At 44.3% G+C, this 18,817-nt stretch overlaps 2 protein-coding genes across 3 annotated transcripts in view; one reads left to right on the top strand and one right to left on the bottom strand.

Annotated features, from left to right (window-relative positions):
• FGD1 (FYVE, RhoGEF and PH domain containing 1) overlaps nucleotides 1-11,242 on the top strand; it is a 38,986-nt gene extending 27,744 nt beyond the window's left edge. The window contains exons 9-18 of the mRNA XM_004695012.1: nucleotides 820-878; nucleotides 1,005-1,151; nucleotides 1,514-1,606; nucleotides 1,773-1,852; nucleotides 7,174-7,204; nucleotides 7,721-7,822; nucleotides 8,174-8,299; nucleotides 8,462-8,623; nucleotides 9,671-9,814; nucleotides 10,307-11,242. Coding sequence (XP_004695069.1) covers nucleotides 820-878; nucleotides 1,005-1,151; nucleotides 1,514-1,606; nucleotides 1,773-1,852; nucleotides 7,174-7,204; nucleotides 7,721-7,822; nucleotides 8,174-8,299; nucleotides 8,462-8,623; nucleotides 9,671-9,814; nucleotides 10,307-10,612 — 1,250 coding nt within the window. The 3' untranslated portion in view covers nucleotides 10,613-11,242. The remainder of the gene's footprint in view (nucleotides 1-819; nucleotides 879-1,004; nucleotides 1,152-1,513; nucleotides 1,607-1,772; nucleotides 1,853-7,173; nucleotides 7,205-7,720; nucleotides 7,823-8,173; nucleotides 8,300-8,461; nucleotides 8,624-9,670; nucleotides 9,815-10,306) is intronic.
• Nucleotides 11,214-15,571, bottom strand: TSR2 (TSR2, 20S rRNA accumulation, homolog (S. cerevisiae)). 2 transcript variants are annotated; one of them, XM_012734302.1, is made up of 5 exons: nucleotides 15,490-15,571; nucleotides 15,236-15,326; nucleotides 13,149-13,240; nucleotides 12,454-12,585; nucleotides 11,214-12,220 (listed from the first exon to the last, which is right to left on the bottom strand). In XM_012734302.1, the coding sequence occupies exons 1-5, from the start codon at nucleotides 15,568-15,570 to the stop codon at nucleotides 12,086-12,088; spliced, it is 531 nt and encodes a 176-aa protein (XP_012589756.1). In that variant the 5' UTR covers nucleotide 15,571; the 3' UTR covers nucleotides 11,214-12,085. The 2 variants fall into 2 exon arrangements, with proteins under 2 accessions (XP_012589756.1, XP_004695068.1); XM_004695011.2 differs by having other exon boundaries at nucleotides 11,215-12,220; nucleotides 12,454-12,624.
• Nucleotides 15,572-18,817: the final 3,246 nt, after the last annotated feature.

Below are 18,817 nucleotides of genomic sequence, written 5' to 3'. Positions count from 1 at the left end.
GCTTAAGGTCAATGAATAGAAGTGTCTCCCATGCCTACTCACAGATAAGAATTAAAGTTTATTTGTACATAGAAAGTGTGTAGATTCACACAATCAGAATTATTGGGACAAAGAGTAGGATTATCTCTATTTCTTCATGACTTTTACAACATGTTCTTTGTCAAAAATATGGAAAATGTAGAAAAATCTAAAGAAGACAATAAAAACCACCCCAAGTCCTACCAGAGACAACTTATGAAACATGGATATGTTTTATTCCATTTACATGTGCAGCTATTGTTGTTACTTTTAATGCTAATAACAATCTTGTAAATTTGTTTTATTGACTGCCAACTAGTCCATGTACCACGATTCTGCTCTGTGACACTGATACAGTTTCTGATTTTAAGTGATAATACTATATACATCGGGTTTTTTTAGATTTATTTATTTATGCATACAGAAACTGGGGTACAGGCCAGAGGTGCAGGGGTGGTGAGAGGATTCACCAGAGACAGAGTGGGGAGCAGAACAGGCCGACTGACGAAGTCCACTGCTGAGGGGGGCAGCGGGCAGGTCCGGAGAAGTCTGCTGCGCCATGTGAACAACTCCGGGGCTGGGGATCGAACTCATGCCGAAGTGGCTTTAGCTTCTTAGTGCTGTGCTTTAACCTGCTGCACCACCAGGGAGGGCCCCTACTATGTACATCTTTAAAGCTCATGCTTTCTTGGTTGGGAAGCTTGTGCTCAAGACAAGAAGAGGTGTCAAGGTGCAGAGAAATCCTCCAAGAGTCTCTTCTGTGTTAGCCCCCCCATCTGTACTCTCACTCTGTGTCCACAGAGTCTCTGGAGCTGATAGCTACAGCAGCAGAACACTCCAATGCTGCCATCCGCAAAATGGTGAGTGACCCTCTTAACCCTGACCTTCTTTGGCCAGTGTATCTGTCCCTGGGAGCTTATGACTTGTTAATATTTGAGGGGAGGCCTGCCCATCAGCTCTGCCTTTTGCTTACTATCTCCTGTCAGGAACGAATGCACAAACTTCTGAAAGTATATGAACTACTCGGGGGTGAGGAAGACATCGTCAGCCCCACCAAAGAGCTCATAAAAGAAGGCCACATCCTTAAGCTGTCAGCAAAGAATGGGACAACTCAAGACCGATACCTCATACTAGTAAGTGCTATGTATGGGGTTGTGGGTGCACTGTGCCCACTCCACCATACACACACACTGACCTGGGATTCACTCATGACTGTACCTCCTGCTGGCCACTATTTCCTCAACTAATTAATTGTGTCATCGTGACCTATACTAGAATATTTTTTTTCTCGACACATGATGTGACTAAGACGTAGAAGTGACTCGCCCACTTAGGCTTTTTCCTGGCAATCTTTGTGCCTATTCTGGAAGATGTTTTCTCCATCTATAGCCTTGAATCTCCAGCAATAAAGCTTCAGGAGTTCCATAAGGGTAGGGAGCTGGGCCACACCCCTCCCAGGTCCTCTGCACACATATCCCAACCTTTTCCTTCCTAGTTCAACGACCGCCTCCTTTACTGTGTGCCCAGGCTGCGGCTCCTTGGCCAGAAGTTTAGCGTGCGGGCACGCATTGATGTAGATGGCATGGAGGTGAGTATCAGGAGGTAGAAAATAGGGAGCTGGTGTGAAGTCTAAGTGCTGGGAAGAACAAAGTCACACTGACTTTGACTTCAAGTATGTGTGTGCATGAGTGCAGAGGGTAAGAATTCTGTGGCACTCAGTAGGCCTCACTGAGCCTCTCTCTCCCTCCATTCAGCTAAAGGAAAGCTCCAACCTCAATCTGCCTCGGACCTTCCTGGTGTCAGGAAAGCAGCGTTCCCTGGAGCTCCAGGCCAGGTACTTGCCTTTGCCTCTACCTTCCTTCCAGAGCCCTCTTCCCTTCAGAAATGCTAAGACTTTCTAAGCCAGATCTACTTCCCTAAGGAAAAGGTGGTCCAGAGAAAGAGTGAGCACCCTTCCCCAAATATGCAGGCATGCTTTTCTGGTGGTTTTGTTGGAGAGGACAAATGGACTATTAATCTGAACATGAACAGCAACATAAATAGTTTACTGTAGATTCAGAGAATTAAGAAAATTAACTGCAACCATATATAATATTTGGCCCATGAGAGGACCCTGGCTTAAGAAAAACAACCCGAAGAGAGAGAGATTTGCAGCACAACAGGGGAAATTTGAATGTGAATTTGAATATTTCATATTGGGGAATAATTGATAACTTTCTCTGATGTGATGGTAGTTATTACGAGAAAGGCCGTGTTTTTGGTGGTGCCTGCTGAGGATTTAGTGTTACCATATGTTTTTACATGGTTAATCAACCAAAAATACATACGTGCGCACACACACACACACACACACACACACACACATGAATGTGACAAAACATTAAATTTTTTTGCCCCTGTATGGTGGATATAGTTATTGCAGTTATGCTGTCTTGCTTTTCTGTATGTGTGAAATTTCCAAACTAAAAGAGAGAAATAAACATGGGCTGCAGGGTATCCTCCTAGAGGATGCCAGCTGGGAATTGGGTTTGAGGCTCTGGGAGACTGACGGAGTATCCTGGTTGGAGACCTGCAGTTGGAGAGATGGAGAAAAAGCACATCCAGGAGAGAGCAAGTGTAGGGCCGAATCCAGCTGTGCCTGAAGGACAGGCACAGACTTAGGGTCTGCTTGAGACAGGAACTGAGGGGGCTGTGGAGGACTGTTGGGCCCAGAGGGTGCAAGTACAGTGTAGGGTTCCCTCCTAGTGGCAGAGAGAAGACATGGGGAGTTTGGTTTGCAAAGGCTTTTACTGCCCTCAAAAGAAAAAGAAAAAAATTTGAACACCCAGAGAAGTAGATATGTAACAAATACCCATAAGCCCACCATTTAGACAACTGGTTCTCAACCTTGGTAACACAGCTCGGGAGCTTTTAGAAAATGGTGTCTGGGGCTCTCCCTGGTGGCACAACAGGTGAAAGCACCACATTATGAAGCTCTCTGAAGCCACTGCAGCGCGAGTTTGATCCCCAGCCAGGGAGGTGACCCACATGGCGCAGCAGACCTCTCCTGACCCGCCCGCTGCTCCCCTCAGTAGTGTACTTTGTCAATCTGCCTGTTCTGCTCCCCACTCTGTCTCTGGTGAATCCTCTCACTTCCCCTGCACCTCTGGCCTATACCCCAGTTCTGTAGGCACAAATAAGTAAATACTTAAAAAAAAATGATATCTGTGACCTACCCCAGGAAACTGTGATTAAATTTGTTTGGGATATAACCTGAATATGGGTAGCTTTCTAAATTCCCAGGTGATTTTAACATGCACACCAGGAAATAGAATCACTGACAAAAAATTAGTATCTGTTGACATTTTTCCATCTCACTCTTGATGTAAACTATAGATAAGACACTTTGCACCTACATACTTCAGCATGCGTCACCAAAACACTATTTTGACTCTTAAAAATCAAAGGTGTAATCACCTCAAAATCTATCCCTTTTTTCCCCCATCAGGCACTATCTCATCCTTTTTAAAGAGCTGAGTAGTATCCCATTGCGTATATATTCCATAATTGCCTTATCTAGTTGTCTATCAGAAGGCACTTAAGTTGGTTCCAAAGTATGATGGTAAACAATGCTGCTATGTATGTAGAAGTCCACAAATCTTTTTGTATTAGTATATTTTCAAATTATTTTTAAAAAGATTTATTTATGCATGCGTACAAGAACTATGGTACTAGCTGGAGGTGCAGGGGGTGAGAGGATTCACCAGAAACAGAGTGAGGGGGCAGAACAGGCAGATCCACTGAAATACACTGCTAAGGGAGCAGTGGGCGGATCAGGAGAGGTCTGCGGCGCCATGTGGGTCACCTCCCTAGCCAGGGGTTTTACTAATGCTATCGTGGCTGTGGACATCTTCATAGGGCTGCACTTTAACCCTTTGCTCCACCAGGGAGGCCCCTGCTTTCAAATTCTCTGAGCAAATAACCACAGTGGGATTACAGGATCATGTGGCATTTCCTCTTTTTTTTTTTTTTTTTTTTTTTTAAGGAATTTCCATACCTTTTCTCCAGAGAGACTGCACCAAATTACATTCCCACCAACAGTGGATGAGTGGTCCTTTTTTCTCCACATCCTTGCCAATAGTTGTGTCCCTTTTTTTGTGTGTGTGGGGGGGAGTATAGCCTATTATCACAGGGGTGAGGTGAAAGATCAATTGTAGTTCTGGCTTGCATTTCCCATGCAATAAGTGATGTTTTTATGAGGTGATTATGCTAAGTGAAATAAGTCAGAACGTGAAAGACAGTTACTTGATAGTCTCGGTCATTTGCAGAATATTAAATAACCAAAGAACGCAAACTGGTAAAACAAGAATAATTCTTAGACTGTGAAAAATATATAAGAGGGGCTGGGGTAGGAAAGAGGAAATAGATGAGGGACTGTGATAGGGTTGTAGCACTGGTGATTTGGTAAAGACAGTGACTGAGTCATGTGTACATATGGAGGTGTGAAGTTGTACTCCCGAAATCAGTTACAGAAATGAGTAGAAAGTCAATAGAGTTTGAGAGGGGGAAAACTGAATCAATACTTTTTACTGCAAAGAAATTATAAATCAGAAAATGTAAATTAAAAGAATTTTTAAAAAGAATAATACCATCAGGATAAAGTGAAATCCCATCCAGGGGTAACCAGTGCTGATGTGTTGACAGAATGCTTTCAGGCCTTTTCTCTATTCACATGTGTATGAATAGCTAAATGTAGAGATACATACAATGCTTTCCTTACATATTTTATTGTGAAAAATTTAAGGAATTGTACTGTAAGCACTTATAAATCTACCATATAGATTCCACTTTGTGTTAACATTATGCAGTACTTAGTTTATCACAAATCTATTCCTTCACCCACCCACCAATCCATCCAACTGATATTCTGATGCATTTCAAAGTAAATTATAAATATCCTCATCCCTAATGAGTTTTCTGTGCATTTCATTAATTAAATTTCAATATTTATTGAATATCCATTCTTTTATATCCATTGGGGTACATATTTTATTTGAACATGTTTTATAACCCTAGATAAAGAACCCCAAGATTTTCTCTCCTAAGTGTTTTTATCTTAGTCCATGATATCAGTTCAGGCTGTCAATACAATGAAACCAAACTGACAGGGATGAGAGCAGTTATTCTGCCATTTTTTTAAAGATTTATTTATTTATGCATACAAGAACTGGGGTACAAGCCAGAGGTGTGGGGGGTAAGAGGATTCATCAGAGACAGAGTGGGGAGCAGAACAGGCAAGTTGACTGAAATACACTGCTGAGAGGAGCAGTAGGTGGGTCAAGAGAGGTCTGCGGCGCCATGTGTGTCACTTGTTTGACCAGTTGGGAATCAAACTTGTGCTGCAGTGGCTACAGACCACCTCATAGTGCTGTGCTTTAACCCTATGTGCCACCAAGGTGGGCTCCTCTTTTTTTTTAATCTTTGAGTTGTAGATCAAATCTGGAACTGATCACACTTGTTTCATTTGCCTGTAAGGTTCATGACAATTTTCCCAGTTCTGTGATCAGCAATGATTTCAAATTCACTCCTGTAACAATGCTACATTATCAGAGTTAGAAACTATACAAGATTTTGGAGCATAGCCTAATGCTTTCCTTTTTAGGGTTATTGATGTTCTTGAGAGCATCTGCTAAGACATTCTTGTGCACCATTATGGCAGGAGGAAAGATCCTCCTTCTGTTTAGGCAAAATTTTCATACAGTGAAATACACAGGTCTTAATGGTATCATGGATGAGTTTTGACAAGTGTAAACACTCATGTCACATACATGCTTTTTTTAAAAAATGGAGTGTTTGACTGGGTTGTCGAAAAAGTCATGATATATTTTTTTGTTTTTCAAAAAAAAAAATACATCATGACTTTCCCAACAACTAGGTATGTTATACTCAAAACTATCATGTTATAAAGTTTTCTACATCATTAATATTCTCTGGCAGTAATGATGTAATGATGTGGTGTCACTTCTTGTTCACCTGATCTCTTTTTTTTTTTAAGATTTATTTATTTATTCATACATATAGAGCTGGGGTACAGGCCAGAGATGAGGAGGGTGAGAGGATTCACCAGGGACAGAGTGGGGAGCAGAACAGGCAGATTGACGAAGTACACTGCTGAGGAGAGCAGTGGGCGAGTCAGGAGAGGTCTGCCTCGCCATGTGGATCTCCTCCCAGGCAGGCGGGGATTGAACTCATGTGGAAAAGGCTTAAGCTTCTTAGTGCTGTGCTTTAACCCGCTGCGCCACCAGGGAGGGCCCTGATCTCCTTTTTTTGGGCAGCTTCTACTTCACTGTGGTAAATAGCATTGAAATGGTCATTCTTGTAGCTAAAAATTTTCACAAAGTGATTCTAAGAATGTAGTAAGATTTTCCTACTAGAAAATACATTTGATGTCTGGAATGTAGATGTGGATGGGGTATAGAAGAGCCTATGTCCAATACCTATCGAGCGGCACTGGGACAGGACCCTTGGAGACCACAGGGTAACAAAGTTGGGGAAGAGGAAACACACACTGATTGAGCGTGTAGCACACCAGGGATTATGTTGAGCATTTTACAAGTAACCTTATTACTACTCAGAATTACTGAGACTGATAATTACATTATCATCTCCATTTTAAAAATGGGGAAAATGAAAAAAAAAATTAACTGCCCTTTTTCTCAAACTTGATATTCCAGCAGCAAGATTTGTGACTTCTTATAAGTTTTATATTCATACACACAAACTTTACCCATACACCTCTACCTGAAGTCTAACACCTCCTTGAAGGAGCTTTCTTTAGCAACCCTCATCCAAATTCCAGGCTGGGACAGGGTTTCCCAGCACTATTTTCACTGTTATAGCACTGATACTCCTGGATTGTCCCTGTCTGTTCCCCCCACTAGACTGTGAGCTCAGGTTCCTCACACAGAGTCTGGAAGGTACTAGAAACTGTTGAATAAACCCAGACAGGCTATGTGACTTGAGTAATGTCACACAACTAATAAGTGAAGGAACAAAGTTAAGCCCAGTTCTATCTAACTACAAAACACCTGTTTTTTAAATCACTGTAATTGCTTTTGGTTGCCCTGCCTAATCCAACATTTTTCTTTCTTCCCCCTCCACCACCCCCCTGCAAAGGACTGAGGAGGAAAAGAAAGACTGGGTCCAGGTAACATCCAAGAAGGCTTTGCGGTAGGGGGCTGGAGGAATATTAACATGTCTCATAGATGTTGCACTCACCCCTAAAACTCATGTTAACAAAATGGGCCTGAATTGCTGCTTTCCAACAAAATTTACCATTCCAATTTTACAGATAAGCAAACTTCAGGTCCAGAGGTTAAACAAATCCTCAAATTTTTCCTTTAGAAAGTTAACTCCTCTGAGGCTGTAATCCCAGGGAGTTAAGCCTTATAAAATCATAAAAATCCAGAAAATGGCCAGGAAGTCCTTCTGAGATTTTTAGCCATTGCCTATCCTCAGCCTCAACCCCCATTTCACAGCTATAAAAACTGAGACCTGAATTTGGAAAAGGACTTTCTCAAAACTATATGCCTAGCAATGAGCAGAACTGAACCTAGAATCCAACATTTCTGACTGTAGGCTAGTCATTGGAAAAGTGAGGCAAAGATAAAAGTGGGTGGGATGTGAGATTGTGTGACCTTTCATCTCTTGCACTACCTCTCAGGCCATCAACTCCACTCTCATAAAGCATGAACAGACGCTGGAAACCTTCAAGCTATTGAACTCAACAAACAGGGAAGATGAAGACACACCCCCTAATTCTCCAGTAAGAGTTCTCACTGGGACCTTTTCTAGACCTCAAAGTCCCCCACCTTATTTGAGATTCTCCTTTCCCCTTCCCAGAGAGTAAGGACCAGATAGGCCAAAAGCAGTATTCTGTTGGTAGGGTCATAGAGAAATCACTGGAATACCAAGGCCCAGGAAGAAGTGACATACCTTCAGTAGCACAGTGAGGTAGGGATAGAAGCAGGATTCAAAGGCAGGTCTTCTGCATGTATCTACTCTCCCTTCCCCACCCAAAGTGATGCCCCAAACCTGGGTTAGGGGCAAGGGCTGGCTGGACTGGGCTGGGATGGGGAGTAGCTGTCTCTCACCTGGGACCTGGCCCTTTCTCCAGAACGTGGATCTTGGGAAGCGGGCACCTACACCCATTCGAGAAAAGGAAGTCACCATGTGCATGCGCTGCCAGGAGCCCTTCAATTCCATCACCAAACGCAGGCACCACTGCAAGGCCTGTGGACATGTGAGTGTCGGGAGGCAGGGGCAGAGCTAGGGAGGGGATAGACTGGCAGCTCAAAGACCCACCCTCTGTGTGTGGGACGGCTGCAAGTCCACTGTGGGAGTTGGCAAACTGCAAGAGAAGGCCTACTGGAAACAAGATGCTCTTGCCTATTTGACACCCCAGGTGGTTTGTGGGAAGTGCTCTGAGTTCCGGGCCCGCCTCATCTATGACAACAACCGTTCCAATCGTGTGTGTACTGATTGTTACGTGGCATTGCATGGGATGCCTGGGAGCAGCCCATCCTGTAGCCAGCATACACCCCAGCGCCGGAGATCTATCCTGGAGGTAAGAGTCATACTCCTAAACTTCACACATGCACACCCCAGGGCCTAGCCATCCACCCAGTGTGACTGAGGTGTGGGCGTCTCAGAAACCATAAGTTGTCATATGCATCCACTGAACAAGTGACCCAGGCTTGCAGTGCAAGAGTAAATGAAAGGTAGTAATCCACTTTAGATATTTGATTCTTTAGTAACTAAAATACCCATTTCATTATGTCTATTTTCAAATGAGGAAACTGAGGCCCAGAGATGTTGTTGCCCCAACTCACACAACCAGTGAGTGGCAGAGCTGAGTTTATTAAAAGCAACAAATTACCTACTCTTATTACAAATGTTAGGAATACTAAAGAAAATTAGATAATATAAAAATATTAAAAGCATGTTTTTTTTTTCCTATCCTGGGATTACTGCTCTAAACATTTACCCACCCTTTTTCTAGGCATTTGCACACAGGTTTTTTGTTGTTGTTGTTGTTGTTAAACCAAATCGAGGTATTTTTTACCATCTAAGGTGAGTGCTTATTCTGGCCAGGCACTATGAGGCGTACATATATTATTAATTTAATCCTCATATGTACTATGTGCTGCCCTTTGAAGTCAATGAATTTTCATCTAGAGCTGGGATTCTTAGCCACCCTGCCTTACCTATCCACCTGTCACCTTAGCCACAATGCTGAGTGGTTTCTCACTAAGTGCAAGGGAATGGATGTGTGATGAATCATGAATAAAAAGTGAGCAGTAAATGCAGACTAGAGTAATAAATGAACTGATGGAAGAAGGCCTGACTGGCATTTAGATGCCCCCCCATTGAGAGCTGTACCCCTTCCATCACTCTTAACTCAGCAGCCATGGCTCAAGTTCAGCAGACAAGCCTGGCTTTAAATTTACTGCTACACTGGGTGACACTGGGCAAGTCAGTCTGGCCAGATGAGCTTCAGCATCTTTATCTGGATGTGAGAACAACAACCCCTATGCTGATTGAGTGTTGAAGCCAAGAGGAGCCAGGCTGAGCTTTCTATCAACATTGATGCTCCCCATGTCTCTGGCTACAGAAACAGGCCTCAGTGGCTGCGGAGAACAGCGTCATCTGCAGCTTCCTGCACTACATGGAGAAGGGTGGGAAAGGGTGGCACAAGGCCTGGTTCGTGGTCCCCGAGAATGAACCCTTGGTGCTGTACATCTATGGAGCCCCTCAGGTATGCATCCTACTCCTTTGGGTCCTTTCAACCATTAACACTTACCCTCAGTGCTTCACCTCTCCCTGTCCTTGGAGAGGGTGAGCCTAAGGGGAAATCAGAAGCTCCCATGCTTGAGGCAGACTGGTTGGAGACAAGTGATTGTAGGCCAACAGACATAGGGGAAACTGGAGTAAATTGGGGGCCTAGCCTCCTGGAAGAAACTTTAGTGGGGACAGGACACTGATAGGTCAAGTTTGGAGTGAGGAAGAACAAGCAGATGGGACAATATGCTACTAAATACATTATTCGGTATATTGCTAGAGATAACTTGGTTTTGGATGTGTGTAAAAATAGGCATTTGAAACAGCCTCCATTCTAGCATCAGTTTAGACATTTTCCTCTTGCTATCGGTGACACAATATAAGGTTCTCAAGCATGGGAGAGAAAGAGTAGATACAAAACCAATGAAAAGCCCGGCCCCGAATTGACCCCTGTGTGTCTGTTCCACAGGATGTGAAAGCTCAGCGAAGCCTGCCCCTCATTGGCTTTGAAGTGGGGCCTCCTGACGCAGGGGAGAGGCCTGACAGGCGGCATGTCTTCAAGATCACCCAGAGCCATCTGAGCTGGTACTTCAGCCCTGAGACAGAGGAGCTGCAGCGGCGCTGGATGGCTGTACTAGGCCGGGCAGGCCGTGGGGACACATTCTGCCCAGGGCCCATACTGTCTGAGGACAGGGAGATAGAAGAGGCACCAGTGGCAGCTTCCGGAGCCACTGCTGAAACCCCTGAAGCTCCCCAAACCCGAGACAAGACCTAGAAGGTTTGGGGATAACTGAGGCCCCCTTGCCCCACACTCTAGTTGCCCATGTTCAATTGGGGGCTCCAGCCTCCTCCTTCCCAGCTCAGTCAATACTTGAACTCCCATTATGGGCACTTTCAATCCTGAATGCTGGGTCTCGGGTTTTTTAATTCATCTTTTCACAAAGTGTGAGCTTTTTAAAAATATTCCTACAGTGATGTTAATTTTTTTAACCCCCATTCCCAGGGAGGGTGAGGGTTGTTGCTAGACCCACCTAAATTAGGCCATGTTCCCCCATCCATCCCAATACCCTACAGATCCTGCTTTTACCCAGTTCCTCCCAAAACATGATGTGTGTATGGGGGCAGATCTGGTTAAAGGCCACATCTGCCACTGACCCATGGCCCATCCCACACCTGCCTCTTTAGCCAGTGTCTTCACATGGGGTGGTAACCAGACCCCTCCTGCCTCTTCCATGGCTTACAGCTTCTACCAGCCCCAAAGGTATCCAGTATTTTATCGTCCAGACCCATGGCAGGGCCACTGGGCAGGACAGGGGAATGGGAGTGGGGTGGGTTGGGGGGTGGGGAAGACAGTGGATACTCTTTGTTTGTTTTTTAAAGAAAAATACAGTTTATTTCAGGCTTATGGAAACTTTCAGAGCCCTGCTGTGCTCCATTCATCTGTTTGTCCAAAATACCAGGCTGCTAGGGTAGGCCCAGAAACTGCTCCCTTGCTGAACTCAATTTCCTGTAGGCTGATTTCAAGGTTATTCACAGGAAAAGCCACATATTAAACAGTAAGATATTACTTATTACAGTCTTAAGCCTCATCCCTGGACTTGGATGGGATGAGATGAAGAGTTTAGAAAAGAGGTGGAAGAGAAAACAAAGTCCAGTCCCTCAACCTAGCCAAGGCTTTAGCCTACCTAAAGGCTGGAGGCTGGGCTGCAGGAAAAGAGTGTTCTGGGAAATTCCAAATACTAGGCAGGGAAACAGTTTCTCTTTGTATGTATATGGATAGAAGGAGAAAGAGGGATATCATAGCTACTATCTTTCACATCTTCAACTAATCTCTTTTCTGTTGATATGTTCATTTCACCACTCCTGATCCAGCAGGAAGATTGGTTCTCTGGCTGGCCCTCTCCCTTCTCAAATCCACTTGCTCACTGTCAACCAGCACTGAGCTTTTCCTCCAGCCACACCCACTCATCCCCCTTTTCACAGTGACTCAACCTGGAGAGGCACTGTTCTGGTAAAATAGGCCTCCACTCGTAATTTAAGAGCTAAGGAGGCATGGTGAACCAGGTGTCATCACCTCCAAAACCAAGGACCCTATTAGACCTCTTCTTCCTCTGGAGGGAGAAGGACAGGGGAACTGGGAGAGAGTAGGAATGGGGTAACCAGTTCAGGGGTTCATAACCCTCTAAAGCCCCTACATACAATCTCAAAATAATCAGCAAACAAAAGCCCAAACCACTCCCAGCCCCACTCATTTCTTTCTCCGGACAATGGTCCAGCCATCCTCCACTATATCTTCTTCCTTAATAGTCTGGGAGTCTGGACCCTCTGGTTCAAGCTGGGGGCCAACCCCACCTGTTGCTGCCCCATCAATCGTAGCTGTGACCTGGAGGAGAAATACAAGAGAGAGCTAAATACAACATCTTCTAACTATGGCCACTGGAGACCCACACTGCCCTCCCAGCTTTGCCAGGACAACGACCTTAAGAAAGTCCCCTGTCCGCTCTGTGTAACACAACCACTACCACTGCTTACCCAATCACTTCCCTACTAAGCTAACTGCTCTCCCAGAAAATCGAGAATAATTGCATCCCCCCACCCAAGAGGCACCCTCTTCACCTCCATCTCCTCCACATCGTCTGCATCATCTTCGTCAGTCTCTCTGGCTGTTGTAAGTGCGGTGGCTCTGACTTTGCACTTCCTCTGGGTGATAAAGGAGGCCATCTCCCTCAGAGCAGTCCCATCACCCCTCTGGAAGTGATGGAACATGGTCTGCAGCTGTTGGCTCACCTACCAAGAAAACAGCCAGCCAGCTAGGCTTCCCCCAGAGAACTTACAACACAACCAGCCCATGTTTGCAGCAAGAGCAGGGAACGGTCTGAAAATTTCCAGAAGAGAAAATTTCCAGAAGAGGACTCCCCAAGTTCACTAAGGAAGCAACCACATATGAAGGGCTTGGATAAATGCCTGAAGCACTGAAGTAGGACCTCCTACCAGGGAAAGCATTAGAACTGGGTTTGAACAGTAGAAGATGTAAACAGGCAATCCCAGCAAGGGGAGGCAAAGGTGGCAATGTATCTAGCTAGACCTGTACTGCGACAGGGGTGAAGTACCTACCTGGCTAAAAATGGTATGTGGAGAGAAATAAAAGTTTGGGAAAGTCAGGAAAACTAGACTTTTCTCTCTAGGCACTAGTCATATAGAAAGTTGTGCAGGACTCAAGAAGAGTGGCTAGAGCCAAGAGTCAGCCAACAATAAGAGTTGAAGAAAAACTTCAGGATAGGAAATGGTAATTGTGTCTAAAATAGGCTTACCTGGGGCAGGCTTCCATCCTCCACAACTGTATCAAATTCATTGGTCATGAGCTCACCGAGGAAGTCTTCCACCTCATCTAGTTCCAAGTCAGCTGAGTAGGAAAGGTACTTTGATCAAAGACCAGCCAAATTTATCACTACTGCCTATGGCTCTTCAATGCCTACTTGATGAGTCCACATCTAATGGGTGAATAAAGGCCCAAGAGTGGGTCTTTAGTTCCCTTAAGTTCTCTGCATTCCAGATTTTAACATGGTTAAAAAAAAAAAAAAGAAACCAGTAAATACAAAACCTGATTTCCAATTTTCTGCATCCTACCAAAACCTCTAATCACACAGCATCCAGCCCCACACCTGCATGTGTCCCATTTTAACTCTTTTCTGTGACTTTCAGCAAGTTATCTCTGAGCCTCAGTTTTCTCATCTGAAAAGTGGGACTAATAGTGGCCAGTGCTAGGGGAAACCCAAAATCTATGTTAATTTCCATCCCTTAAAAGCTGCAGTTTTTGAAGTATAGTGATCCTTCACAACGTTGTAGAGAGACCCTCCACTAACTGATAAAGGAGGACACAGAGCAACAGAACGGGTAAGAAGAACTGGATGCGATGCGAGTAGGTGCAATAATGATGTCATGATAGCTTTGACATCAACATCCTCCTAATGGCTTAGCCTTCCTGTCTGAGCTTCAGTTACCTTATGGAGCCATGCGTTCTCTTTTTCTGAATTAAAGAATAATTCAAGCAAGTTCTCCACAAAGTTTATTCCTTGCCTTCTGCCCTCTTAGAGAGCTCATTTCACTCCCTTGCCTTTCCCTACCATGCTAACTTAATATCTCCCAAATCTATCTCCAACTGTTTCACAGCTACCCCAAGACCACCATATCCAAAGCCAGACTCATCACTTTACCTTCCAAACCTGCTTCTCATCCTTCAGGATTGCTCTAACTCCCACGAAAGATACCAAATCCAGAAACCTGCCTCATTTCCTTCTTCTATTGCCAAACAATCTCCAAGGCTCCCATCCACTTTTTCATGACCACTGCCACTTCACTAGGCCTCATCATTTTCTAGACAGACACAGCCTTATCATCTTTCCCTTTCTAGCTAGCAAATACCACCCTATAACTGACCATAGAACCTGCCCATGAATTTCTATTACCCATTGCAGTGTTTCATAATCTGCTGGGTTTAAGGGACACTATCCATACAGAGCGAATAGGAACAAAGACAAACAGGTTTCTTTTTGGTGGTTCTTATCTTTATCCAAGCCTTTAATATGTTAATGAGTATTGTGACTCTTTAGGAATTAAAGAGCTTTACTTGCATTATATTATGGCCACTTTCTTCACTAAACATCTAAATGGAATTACTCTTCCATAACATATACATTTTGGCAAACATTGGCCTACAGGATAAAAATTAAAGGCACCTAAAGGTCTTCCCAGTCTTTCCATTTCAGGGGGCTTCTCCTACTTCGACTTCATTCTCTATCATTCCTCCAACCCACAATCCACATGCAAATATATCCTTACTTCAATAATGAGCTCCATGCCATTTTCCAAATGCAACAATCTCCCTGTACCACAGAATGAGTGTTGCCTTCTCTGCCTCCCCCACCTAGTGAGCTCCATCTTCTGATACTCAGTTTGGACCCCTCACCGGGTGGTTAGCGTCCTTTAGAGAAAGAACTCTGCCTATTGTCAAGTCAAAGACTAAAAACCTGAAGAATCTTCTAAAAATCATACTATGCCAAAGCTCCTCCGCAGGACCCATTACTCCTACAGGACCCTCAAGACAGTCAGATGTGATTACTGAACACTTAAAATGTGGGGCGGTCAAGTTGAGATGTACAGAAACTTTCATGCCCATTCTGGGAATTAGGAAACTGAGTCTGGGGAGGTAGAATGACCTGTCCAGAAAGGTACCATAAATCAGTGGCACATTCTGCAAGGTTCCAAAGCTGTACTCATTCCACCTCGCCCTCAGGGGCCAACCCACAACAGCTCCAAGAGGAAGTGCGAGCCGTCCATATCCGACAACTGCTCCCCAGGGCCCCACACTGACAGGTCGCAGTGCCTAAGGTTCACTTACCATTGCGGAAAAAGTATTCCTCCACGGCACCTCCCAGCCACTCGGCTTTCTCCTGGCTGTGCACACCCCCGAAGCCGTTCTCCACAGCAATCTGCAAACACAGGCCCAAGCCCACCACGTCAATCTGGGAGTCGGTTTAGGGAGCGCTGGGGCTCGGAGTTTACGTTGTCCAGCCGAGCCTTAGGCACATTGTCCCGCCAACTCCAGTTCTGCCCCAGGACCTACCCTTTATCCCCATCCGCTCCTCCACTCACCTGCAAGGCCGGCCAAGCCTCCAGCGCCGCGCGGACGCCAGCCCCGAAGAGCGCCCGCGAGTCTTCCCCCTCGCCCGCCATCATCCAGCCACGGACCACGTGACGCTCCTATCGCCCAATCCCTCTGCCGCTTGGCCCAGGCCGAATAAGCCGGAAGCCTACCCTGAGAACATAGATTTGCCCTCTGCTGACCAGGCGGCAAGGCTAGAGCAGTAGAAAAATCTATCCGAGCAGTCGATGACACCACCACAGTTTCTCACAGGTCATAACAACATCAAAGGACGCCACAAGCGGAGGCCATGTAGGGCTAAGGGTTCCTCGCCTTGGGTAATACGCAGAAAAGATGTGGGGAATTTATTGAAGCTCCCTCCAGCAAACCCACTTACCCGCCCAAAGTTAATAAACCTCCTTTAGGGAGGTTCATAAACTAAAAAATTCCCTGCATTTAAAAAAAGCATCCTAGCATCTGTAGAACACTGCACCCGACAGCATCAAAATGTTATTTTTTATAAAACATTCTCCATGACAGGTCACGTGTCAAGCCATAATGTATTCAAGGTACTTTCTAATTTCTCTTGCATTTTTTTCTTTGATCCATTTGTTATTTAGGAGTGTGCTGATCTACACGTATTTGTAAATTTCACAAATTTACTTGCTATTTATTTTGATATCACTCCATTCCAAAGTGTGTGACTTCAATCCTTTTGGGTATATGGAAGCCATACTTTATGGCTTGGCATATGGTCTTCTATCTCCACCGAGCAAATCAAAAAATGAATGCGCCGCAACTAAATCAATGCTTAGATGAAATTTTGTGGTTACGAATGTTAGGTCCAGCTGGAGTCCCCAATCCCTTCCATAAAAGGAGATATATGAGATCCTCTCAAATTCCAGAAGCAATGCCCCCACTGCTGTACCTAGAACCCGGATGAAGAGTGGTGCCAGATGGTGACTTGGATATAGAACACCGAGAAGCTGGGGAAAAAAAAAAAAAAGCAACTCAGTTCCGCATTCTACAAAAACTGTCAGTCCTAGTACTTTTCCATTCCCTGTCTATAAAATATCCCTAGCCTGTGACCAGGGTGCAACTCCTCAGACCCCGCTGAGGGTCTGTGAACCTCGTCTGGGAATTTCAATAAAGGCCACCCCATATTCCTTTAATCTTTTGCCTCATCTTGTCCTTTACCTCGCGATATTTCTTACAATAAATACCTACCCATGTTTAAAAAGAACAAATATCTCAAATTGATAACTTTTTCTACTTTAGGAGACCAGGAAAAGAAGAACAAAGTAGTCCCAGTTCAAACAAAGGAAGAAAACAATAAAGATTGAAGCAGAAACAAATGAAATAGAAAAATGAAAAACAACACAGAAAAATCAATGAACCCCAAATTTGGTTATTTGGAAAATTTTCAGGGTATTTTAGCTGTTCTATGTAGTGACAAATCTTAAATACTCTTCATATTAACAATGCCCAAGTGTTTGGTACTGAAGCCTAACCTTTATTTGTTCAATAATAATCCATATGAAGGGCTAGCATCTCAGACCTGCCACGCCTTATTAGGTCCTTGAGACTAAGCGGTAGCCCCAGCTGGACTGTGGGAATTGCAGATGTGTAGCTATGCTCCTCTGGAACAGTGTGCGAGAGCCCTTTTCTATTCCTAGCAATTTTACTGACTAGACTATTTGTTTATTATGAAAAGATATAACTCAGGAACAACCATACAGAATTGCTGCATAAGGCAAGGTATGTGAAGAGGGACTTGGAACTTCCAAGCCTTCTCAGGAAACACCTCTTCCCTGCATCCCCAGTGTTCACCACTCCAGAAGCTCTCTGAACCTTGTATATTTCGATTTTTATACCATCTTCATTACTTAGGAATGGTTGATTAAATAATTGACCGTTGACTATTGAATACAATCTCTAGCCCCTCTCCCCTCACTGGAGGTCTAAGGATGGGACTGAAAATTCTAAACCTTCTCATCACAAAGTTGGTTCCACTGACTTGCCAGCCCCCATCCTTATATTACCTAGGTGCTTTCCAGAAGTCACCTCATTAACATAACAATAGATACCTTTTACAACTAATCAAGAAGGAAATTCCAGGTGTTTTAGGAGTACTGTGTCAAGGATGGAGATGAAGACCAAATATATTTTTCTTATCATAAATCACAATATTACAGTAGGCTTGCTAGAAATTCTTATATATGGTACGACAGCTTAGGCTCCAACATATGGAGGTATTTGAATGAACCCTGAAATTTAACCTTGAGACTAACATCCAAGGCCAAGCATACTTAGAAATAGACTTTTTTTACCTTTTGTGTGCAATTTAATAAAGCAAATATATACCTTCCCAGAATGTTTGTAAATGCATAAAATACAACATAGAACTACAAAGAAAATCAATTATACTAAAATACAGTCATCAAAATATTAGAAAAACTAATTATAGCAGACAACCTCGCCATCTTACTCATTGCTACTCTCAGCAGTGTATTTCAATAAATCTCCCTTTTCTGTTCTCCACCCCGTCTCTGGTGAATTCTTTCACCCCTGCACCTCTAGTTTATACCCTGAGTCTTCCACAATTAGGGTAAAGGACATAGGCAAGAGCAGAAACATACCCTAATTTGCAGGCCCCTCACTGGTCTCAATCCAAAATAATCTGCCTTTCTCTAAGTCATGGGAAGATACCTCTTGAGGCTCACAGGGCCTTGATTGACCCCTACTTCCCAAACTAAGGTGACGAGAGCCCTACTCTGGGCCTATTGAAAAAAGCCTATCTGACCTTTTGGAGGAGACTGACCCCACAACACCCATGATTAGAATTCTGTCTAGTTTGCTCTAAAGTTCCACGATTGTAGCTGATTGGCTCCTGTGAGCCAGGCACAGGACTCCCCATGGGGAGAATGTGAGAAGCAACATAGACCTGTACCATGCTGCAGCTTCAGGATGGGAGCAGAGGGAGGGACACTGACATTAGGTATGAGTTCATTATGCCACACACCTAGATAAAAGGCTCTTCAGGGAAAAATATGGCAAAAGAAGCCCCTTTGACTTTAGTGACCAAGAAGCCCTTGACTTTCACCAAGAAGCCCTCTCACATTAGCAGTCTCTCTAAAAGAGAGCTTGACCTGAGACAGGAAGGGTGTGCCAATCAAGTAGTGGGGTAGTAGATGTCAAGCTGTGGAGACCCATGGTTGTTTTGACATATCACACTGAATTTGCTTTATGACAACCTCAACAAAGATTGTGTAGTGGTTAAGCACATGGACTCCAAAGCCAGAGGCCTAGATTCAAGTGCTGGCTTTACTACTTGCAATT

The sequence above is a fragment of the Condylura cristata genome, unplaced genomic scaffold, assembly GCF_000260355.1.
Source record: "Condylura cristata isolate star-nosed mole 26May11 unplaced genomic scaffold, ConCri1.0 scaffold00053, whole genome shotgun sequence".
In the NCBI taxonomy this organism is placed as follows: Eukaryota; Metazoa; Chordata; class Mammalia; order Eulipotyphla; family Talpidae; genus Condylura; species Condylura cristata.
Note: the sequence above shows the minus strand (reverse complement) of the source record. Positions and strands in the feature narration are given on the sequence as shown.

Bases quoted from the DNA above. Each gene is read 5' to 3' on its own strand.
- TSR2 (XM_004695011.2), bottom strand. From the start codon at position 15,570: ATGGCGGGCGAGGGGGAAGACTCGCGGGCGCTCTTCGGGGCTGGCGTC. The intron at 12,625-13,148 runs GTAAGCCTATTT...TTTTCTTGGTAG, and splicing joins AGGATGGAAGCCTGCCCCAG to GTGAGCCAACAGCTGCAGAC. The intron at 12,221-12,453 runs GTGAAGAGGGTG...TTTCTCCTCCAG, and splicing joins ACGATGTGGAGGAGATGGAG to GTCACAGCTACGATTGATGG.